Genomic DNA, 9,119 nt, shown 5'->3' with positions numbered 1-9,119 from the left:
GCCCGAACTCATGAGTCCACTTCTCTTGGCCTCGCAGTTCGCTGTATGAAGGGTTAGATGAATGATCAACAGAGACAGAAGGAAGCGAACAAGCCAAGTTTGCCGGGTCACTTTCAGAGCATCACCCTGCTGCTAAGGGCAGGTTTAGAAGTCAGAGGTGAAGATACGGCCCAAGGGCTAAAATAAAAGCATGGCTGTGAAAAGAATCCCTTTCATGGTCTTCTGTCATGGGCAAGGCAGATGGGCAAAGCAGGACTTTCAGTCTCCTGTCTCATATGCAGCATCTACTCAGCCACCCAAGGGTAAAGACACATGACAGTTAATTTAGCTACTTCCTCTGCCTATATGCATAGTGCACGCATAGGCTTACAAATGTGGTGATTATTAGTCGAGATTTTGTGGTTTATTTTGGGCAGGTTTTGAGTTAGGAATCTCATGACTACTAAACGCTGAGTTCCTCACTGAGCCCCTTTCAGTCTGCAAATTGGATAATTCATAGAAAAAATGTGGTTACCTTTTGGCAAATCCAGATGTCGCACACAGTTTATACTTAAATTGAATACTTACAGTTTTTAATTTCTCTGTGTTTTTTTTTTTGGAGAAAATATTTTAAGAGATCCTAGAGTCTAACAAAAATGAACTAGCCAAATGGTTCCACCTTTGCCCAAATTATGTCGAGACTAAACAAGTACTTATTTCTCTACAATATCAACTTGTTTTAATGATAGCTGATCTGTATGTGCAAGATTTCACAAGATTTCTACAGATCTGACAGTGACTAATCCAAAAGACAAGTAAGTGTTACTGCAGAGTCTACAGTAGTGTCTGACATCACACAGAGCAAAGCAGCACTTTGTTGGTCAAAGCGAGGATGCCAGCTTTTTCTTGGCTTCCCAATGGGCTCTGGATGATGGGGACGTGACTTGTAATAGTTGACCCTCCACAGGCGTCAGATAGCCTTCCATTTTCCAGCCCACAGATCTGGGGACTTTATCCAACAGGGGTTTGGAAAACTCTTCCTTACTTGAGTTTCCGGCTTGTTAGGCACTTATCTGGGGAGTCCACAACTGAACACGTGCATTCAGCAGACTCAACTCAGAGGTTGACTAGGCAGAGGGACCGGTCCAGCTGCCTCTGACTTACTCATTAAAGTCTAGAGTCTCTGGATCCACAACCTTGACTCTATCTCCTGCCCTTGCTTTGATTAGCTGGGTCAGCAGTCATGTGGGACTTCAGGAGTTGAGATGGGCTCTAAGCCCATGTGAGGCAGGTATTGAGAGTTGGAGGACGGGTGAAGAAATGGAGGATATTTATCCCCAAATCCATGTTGGAGTTCATTTCTTTTCAACAGTATAGGAGGCTGGATAGGGGATGAGCAGGCCAGAGGCTATGTATCAGTCTTAACGCTTTCTGAGGTTGAGTTACTTCTCATTGGAGATGTCATGTTTTGTTTATCTGCTCAGCCCTTGATGGGCCTTTGGCAGCCTTTATAACTACGTCTTGCTAGTGCCACTGCTGTCGCACTAGGCCACAAATGTATTTCCAACCTCTGCTTTTAACTCTCTTGGGCACACATTCAGAAGGCCTGCTATGGGTGTCTAATTCGGCTTTCTCCTTGCTCCCACAAAGCAGGCACCACTGTGCTTTGCCTCCAGCCGTGACCAAGCTGACCAAACTGAAGTCAAGCAGTTAGGCATATTGTTTTAACACAAAGAGGACACATGTTACACTCTGATGGTGTGTGTAGCTTTCTTTTTCTCAGTGCTCAGCCACTGTCTCCAGATCCCCAATGGAGTCTCTGAGCAGAATGCTCTGGAAGCCACTGACCCTGTGTGACAGACACAGCCTCATCCCTTGCTTCAGGCGTCATTTGAACAGCAACCGCATGGCTAGGTAGTCAGCACTCAAATATATGAAGGGATGAATCAGATAACAAACAGATCAACCATATGAAGAAGGTGTAGTGCTTTAGTTATGTTATTCCTAAAACAGAAACTGACCAGGTGGAAAGGAGAAGGTGGAGGAGATGAATGAAAAATGACGAACATCCAAATCGAACCAAATGACAACAGTCACTAGAACACAACAGGAAGGGATACAAGACAACAGGCAGGGACCTATACCCTAAAACCCATCTACGGTACAGATGTTGGATCAATGACTGGACTGTCAAATTCAGCCTATGTTAAAGGAACAATAATTTCTGACCTAACCTCTACCCCAATGACAAAGAAATAAAGCATCCTTGTGTTGAAGGAAATTTAATCGCCTTGTGAACCTCAAGATTGCGTTATTTATTGGAAAAACCTGTTTCTAGTTGTGGTGTGGCTCAGCCCTAACACATACCTTTAATCCAAGAGCTGCTGACTGAATAAAGTCAGCCGTCGGTCAAGGCAGAGTAAGCAACCGGTTGACAGGAAATGAAGATAGGATTATTAAGAAAAATACCATAGAAAGTGAGAGGGAGTTAGGGGGATGGATAGAGAGACACACAGGAAGTAGAAGGGAGGGATTTTGAGTTTGAGCAGTTTTGTTTGAGATGGCAGAGCAGAGGCAGAATTGAGGGTTTGCAAGCACTTTATCAGATAAAGCAGGCTTTAAATGGAGGGAGGGGCTGAGGAAGTCAAGGTTAGCAGTTTAGCAGGCAAGGATTTACAGTTCTAAAAGTGTGTACTCAGAACAGAGCATCCAGATCTATGGATAGACATTCCTAGAGCTAACAGAGATGGACTAGAAGCAACAGTAATAGGGGCTTAGCATTCCACTCTCATGGACGAACAGATCACCCAGATTAAAAACAAGTCAAAACCCCGAGAAATTAAACTGAATCTTGGGCCAGATGGCAGTAACAGAAGCCCACAGAACATTCTGTTCAACAGTGGCTGAAGACACATGCTTCTCATCAGCAAAGGAACATTCTTTAGGAAAGATCAGGACAGGCCACAAAGAAATTGCAACAAATTTAAAAGTAATCAAAATCATATCAAGCATTTTTCTAACCACAATGCAATAAGGCTGAATATCAATATCAAGAGAGGACTCTGGAAAATATGAAAATGCACAGAAACCAAACAATTTACTTTTCAACAACCAACGGATCAAGGAAGAAACCCTGAAGGAATATATATATATATATATATATATATATATATATATATATATATATATATATATTATTTTAAAGAAAAAGAAAAGAAACTAGAGACTGTGGGATATAACGGGAGCAGTCTAGGAAATTTAAAATAATCAGCGTCTTTATCCAAACACAAGAAAAGAGGAAAGATCTCAATACATGTTCATCCTGTATTTTAAAGAATTAAAAAAAAAACCCAAAAAACCCAAGAACAAGCTAAACCCAGACTTGGAAGAAGGAAAGAAATAATGAAATCCAGAGCAGAAATAAACTGCACAGAGGCCCAAACAGTATGAAGATCAGATAATCATTGCATCAGCTGTGCACCAAACAACACGCCCACTAGTTCCCAGTGGATAGTCCTAACCTATGACCACATAGATGGTATCCATGAAAAGTCAGTGGGTCAGAGACTGGAGAGTCGGCTCAGGGATTGAAAGCATTCTCTGCTCTTTTGGAGAACTTGGGTTCAGTTCCCAGCACCCACATAGTAGCTCACACCTGTCTATAACTCCAGTGCCAGGGCTTCTGACACCCTTACACAGGCATAATATCTATGAACACAAAATAAAAATAAATTATATATTAAGTCAGTGGATCAAACCAGGCATCAAGCCTTTAAGGCCAGCAATCAGGAGTCAGAGGGAGGAGGGTTGTGTTGTGTTTGAGGTCAGCCTGATCTGCACAGTGAGTTTCAAAACAAAATAAAACCCAAACCAAACCACATAAACAGTCCCCCCTCCATACAGGGGGTCATAAAACAAAGCACAAAGGTGTGAAAATGGTAGAGAGACAGCAGGAAAGAGGGAGGGACAATGGGTGTGGAAAGGCAAACAGGAGGGTGGAAGTGAGAAAAGACAAAAATCACTGTAATATATGTATGAAACTGTTAAATATTACAGTCAATAAACAATGTAAAAACCAAAGCAATATTTGTGCTTATTTGGTTATAAACAGAGCCATTCCCTTGCCCCGAACCATTGGAATGGAATGAGGACCTGGTAGTCTTGGACACCAAGCTTGGAATGTGGTGGCTTGGATGACGTGGCCCTCGAAAACACCTGTGTTTCAATATTTGGTCTGCAGTTGATGGAACTGCTTGGGAAGGGTTAGGAGAAGTGGCCTTATTGGAGGAGCTATGTCACTGGGGGTGGGCTTTGAGATTTCAAAAGTCTTGTGCTCTTCACCCCTTGCTTGCAGTTTAAGATGTGGAGATCCGAGGTCTCAGTTTCTCCTGCCGCCATCATGGACTGTAAACTTCTGGAACCATAGTTTCATTAAGTGCTTTCTTTGGTAAGTTGCTTTGACCTTGGGGTTTTATCATAGCAATGGCAAAGTAATTAATACCTGCACATAGTATTAAACCAACTCCTAATGAGTTATCAGTATACTCAGATTATTGTATCTCTCTGCCCTCCCCCGGGAAGCTTCTCTTTGCAGTAGATGCTGATTAACGTAGAGACCTACCAGTGGCCAAGGTGCAGAGAACAGAAAAGTCTGGAGTGTTTAGTCATATGTGGAAAATAGATACCATATTTCTCCTTTAAACAGGCAACATTCATTATGGAAAAGTGTAGAGGAAGAGTGTAAGAGCCAGAGCTGGTTTATGACTACAGGAAACTGTATTGTGGACACAGTAAGCAACTACAAATGTGAACTCACAGGCAGTGACAGGATGCACTAGACCAGTGCAAACCAAAGCAAGACCAAATGCCAGCACAGAGAGGGTAGCTGGACACACAATCTTACCCCCAACCATGCTGCTATTGGCAACTTTTAGCTTCTTGGTGACAAGGGAGATTCAGTTTTCTCTAAGACTATAGACACTGGTTAGCTGACTATACCAGCAAAAGGGCAACATCCAAGAGTATTTGGGTACCAAAAATTACTCTTGGTGGGTTTAGAAAATAAAGTCATGGATTTGTGTGGGCAGGAAAGTGAGACAGACCTGGAAGAGCGGGAGAGGACCGTGAGTGTGATCAAACCACACTGTACGGGACTCTCAAAGAGCTACACATCCCTCCAGCTGCTGCAGGCTGTGCTGCTGTCTGTGCTCTGTGCTGCCACCCGAAACCATGCAAGAGGACTGGAAAGGACTCAGTTTTAGTTTAGAGGCTGATCAATGGCAGTCTGGCCCCGTTACAGTGAGTATATGGGCAACACAAATTGACCTTGGTGTTTTTTTTTTTGTTTTTTGTTTTTTGGCCGGGGTGGTGGTGGTGGTGCAAGGTAGGAAGGTGAACCTGGAAGGATTGGGAGGTGAGCGTGATCAGGTTGCACTGTACAAAATTCCCAAATAATTAATAAAAGTATTATGCTGGGAAAAAAACAGAAAAAGAAGAGAACAGTTTCGGGACTGATTGATATAGTTTGCTAGTGTTCTAGACATGAGGCTTCTTCCTTATTGGTGGATAGGGAAGGTCGTGTAACCAATGTGTTAATGAAAACATGTCATTTTCTGGGAAACCCCTATAAATTTTGCTGATGTCTGTGTTAGTGCAGAGTTCCAAGAGCTTCACCACCTCCTGTTTGCTCAGGTGTGGTGTTAACCCTTATCCTAGAGACCAACACCTGTCCACAGCGTATAAAGATCCATGGTTATTCAGCAGACAGATAACTTGTTGACAATTCAGGCCAGGTCCAGGTCGCTATGGGTTGAGCTGAGCACAAGTGAGAGACTTTGATGGTTTAGACGCAGCTTCTGAGGTCAAGCTGCATCCACTTCTCATGCATCACGTAATGGAGGGCACCTTTAGTCCCTGACCAGCATCCTACTGCGGTGATGAGTGGCATGGGAGACTTTATTGAATGTCATTAAACATTCTATTTTCCTGAAGAAACTGGGAGAAGTGGAATTTGCCCCCATCTTAGTTTGTAGCTAAGGAAAAGGGTGGGGATCTGAAAGTGCGAAAATAGCCCAGAAATACAGAATCAGAGTTCAAGGGATGTCTGGCATGTATGACTATCGGAGTTCAAGGGATGTCTGGTATGTATGACCAGACTTCAAATGGGTCACAGTGGAGGAGAAGAATCTTGATCGGATTTGAAGGGTGATCAGGTAGAAATAATGATTTGTGCTGACTTGATCTATTTTTACAGTAAGGACCAGCCTTCAGCAGCTCAGGAATTGTAAGGAAGCTACAGAGAAGGTGAAGTAATCACTCAGTTTGATTTTACTATTTGAAGGAGTAAAGCTTAATTTTCTGGGGCCAGTGATTGGCACTGGGAAAAATACACACCTTTAGGGTCTTTCTATCCTCTCCCTCCTCCCTCCTTCCTCCTCCCTCCCTCCCTCCCTCCCTCCCTCCCTCTCTCCCCTCTTCTCTTTATTTCTTTCCTTACCTTTACCCAGGTGTATCCTTCTGTGTATTTTTTTCCTTACAGCTTAAATACCCCAGCAAAATCTCTTAAGCACTATGAAAATCACCACATTGCTGCAGTCTATTTTTAAGTGAATGATTACAATGAATGCAAATAAAAACATAATGTTTTTCATATCCCTTACATGATTAAACATTTTACATATCACAGGTGATGGATCTTGTTAGTGGCTGTTCAATGTAAATTGAAGTAAAGCTAGACAGTTTCGGAGGACTCTGAGAGCAAAGATATTTATTTTTCCTCTTAGGTTTTAGCCTTGAATATTGCTGTCTTGTGTAGGAATCACCTCCCCCTAAAGATTCCTGTGAAAGCATCTGTTACACTGTGAGAGTGAGGAAAAAGACGGCCCAAGGCCTGTGTTTCCGCAGAATATTACCTTAGATGTGAATTAAACAGGAACAGTGGTACTTGTTTACCAAGAAAAGCTTATTTCTTGCTCTACCCATCAAGCAAAATCTCAGGCATCTAAGTGATTGAATGTGGAAAGTCTAACCATCTGCTTCTCTAACAAGGTCCATAGGTTCAGCTCCACACAGGCCACTGAGGCAGCCCACACCTGCCTCTTCATGACAGGTGGGATCAGATCTCGTAAGAGCCTGGAGTCCCAGAGCTTGGAATTCTACAGTACAGAGGCTTGGAGCCCGGAGGCTCAATCTTGTAATCAGCACACCAAATCAGAAGGGCAAGGTTGAGAGGTGGGGCCGGCTAGAGAGAGACTTGGGATTTAAAGCTTGAGTGAGGTGTGACTTGGCCAGATCCTTCGGCCTCAGTGACTTTTGACAAACTGTGGGGCGCACCAAGACAGCAGTGGTCACCACAGGTGAGGCCCGATCTCTGCTAGGGTGTAATGGGGGAGACACCGAAGGAGAGCCTTGGGAGATTCCATGGAGAACCGGGCAGAGCCCCAGGAATGAGAATGTCTTCTCAACCTCTGCATTCCTGTGTGGAGGCGGATCTGGGTGAGGAAGCCAGAGAGGAAATCAGGCACTGGGCCCAGGTTTGCATAGATTCCCAGTAAGTGCAAGACTGCTCCGGTCTAGAGTGACGGCTGGTACCATGTACAGTAGGGACATGCTTATTTCATTCTGGGTTTACAAAGATCATTTTCCTGCATATTACCATGGGATAAAAACTGCTTTTCATGACTGGCATGAGCAGAAGTGATAACAAACAGCATGTCCTAGTCAAGAACAACAGAAGACATGGTTTAAGAGACCAAGCGTGTCTTGTTCTGAAATCCTGGGAGTGGCTTCCTCTAATACTCCAACTTCACTGGTGGCTCTGTCTTACGATCTTATGAGGACATTTCCATGGTACCCTTTCCTCACTGAGGTAATGTGTGTGGATCCAAGATCCAAGGGTGGGTCAAATGGATTAGGAGCTATAGACCTTCCCCTATATTTTAAGGAGGACTTAAGAGGTTCAGAAGCCCATCTCTTGATGCGTGTTAAGCAAGGATAGAACAGCATATGGCCTCAGTTCATGCAGTAACCTTGTGATTAGGATCAGATGCTATGCAATAGAAGTTTGCTTCATTACATCCTAGGTTACCTACGCCACAAGTCCATAGTTGTATAGGTTTTGAACTTCGAGTGTATTGTTATCCTTCTGATAAATTAAGTTTCTAGTATATATGGAGTTTGTATTCACAATCCTAGAATTCTGGTCATATGCTGTACTTATTTATTTATCTATTTATTTATTTTATTCTTCTCTCATTTATTACATCCCGACTGCAGTTTCTCCTTCCACTGCACTTCCTGTATTGAGTGGTGGAGCAACTCAATACCATTCAGTGAGCCTTTAGTCCAAATACCTATCAAGCCATTTCCAAAATCTGTGCATAAATATTTGGAAGAATGGTTTTTATCTACCATGGATGTTTTCATTCCGCAGGAAGGAGGAAGAAGACATTTCAGAAGTCTCACTTCTCCCTCTCTCTACATCCTTGCGACATGATTCCTGCTGTCTTTCTGGCCGTCCTGTGCTTGGGAAGGGCCTCATCTACTCCGTCACCTGATCCCACTCTGGATGCTGACTGGCAGCAGTGGAAGATAAAATATGGAAAAACTTACAGTCTGGTTGGTAATGTTAAAACTGTTCAGAGGGAACGCAGAGTGCTTGCTATTGGGGGCTATGGGCACAACAGAGGCCACAGAAACTGCCTTCTCTGAAGAATTACCTATACAGATGAGCATCGGGTGGTCAGGATCTCTGCTCCTAGAGCTGTGCCAAATGGTTTGTTTCAGTATCCCAAAATCTCTCTCTCTAGGTTCTCTTTACCTGTTGCAACAGGTATTTGGGCAGCTTGTGTATGGGTGAAAAATAAATATCATCCGTTATTGTTATTTCCAGGAGGAAGAAGGACAGAAGAGAGCAGTATGGGAAGAAAATATGAAAATGATCAAATTGCACAATGGGGAGAATGGCCTGGGGAAGAATGGCTTCACCATGGAAATGAACGCCTTTGGTGACATGGTGAGCATGACACTGATAGTTGCATAATGTGCTGGGTGACATGGTGAGTGTGACATGCATTACTGCACAATGTGTTGGGTGACATGGTGAGTGTGACATGCATAGCTGCACAATGTGTTGGGTGACA

General features: G+C 43.4%; 1 protein-coding gene across 1 annotated transcript in view; it reads left to right on the top strand.

Moving 5' to 3' along the window:
• Window positions 1-8,469: 8,469 nt before the first annotated feature.
• LOC101996891 (cathepsin M-like) overlaps window positions 8,470-9,119 on the top strand; it is a 4,098-nt gene continuing 3,448 nt past the window's right edge. Inside the window, exons 1-2 of the mRNA XM_005355320.1 lie at window positions 8,470-8,595; window positions 8,870-8,992. Coding sequence (XP_005355377.1) covers window positions 8,470-8,595; window positions 8,870-8,992 — 249 coding nt within the window. The remainder of the gene's footprint in view (window positions 8,596-8,869; window positions 8,993-9,119) is intronic.

The sequence above is a fragment of the Microtus ochrogaster genome, chromosome 16 (assembly GCF_000317375.1).
Source record: "Microtus ochrogaster isolate Prairie Vole_2 chromosome 16, MicOch1.0, whole genome shotgun sequence".
In the NCBI taxonomy this organism is placed as follows: Eukaryota; Metazoa; Chordata; class Mammalia; order Rodentia; family Cricetidae; genus Microtus; species Microtus ochrogaster.
The sequence above is the reverse complement of the archived record's forward strand: the minus strand, read 5'-3'. Positions and strand labels throughout refer to the sequence as shown.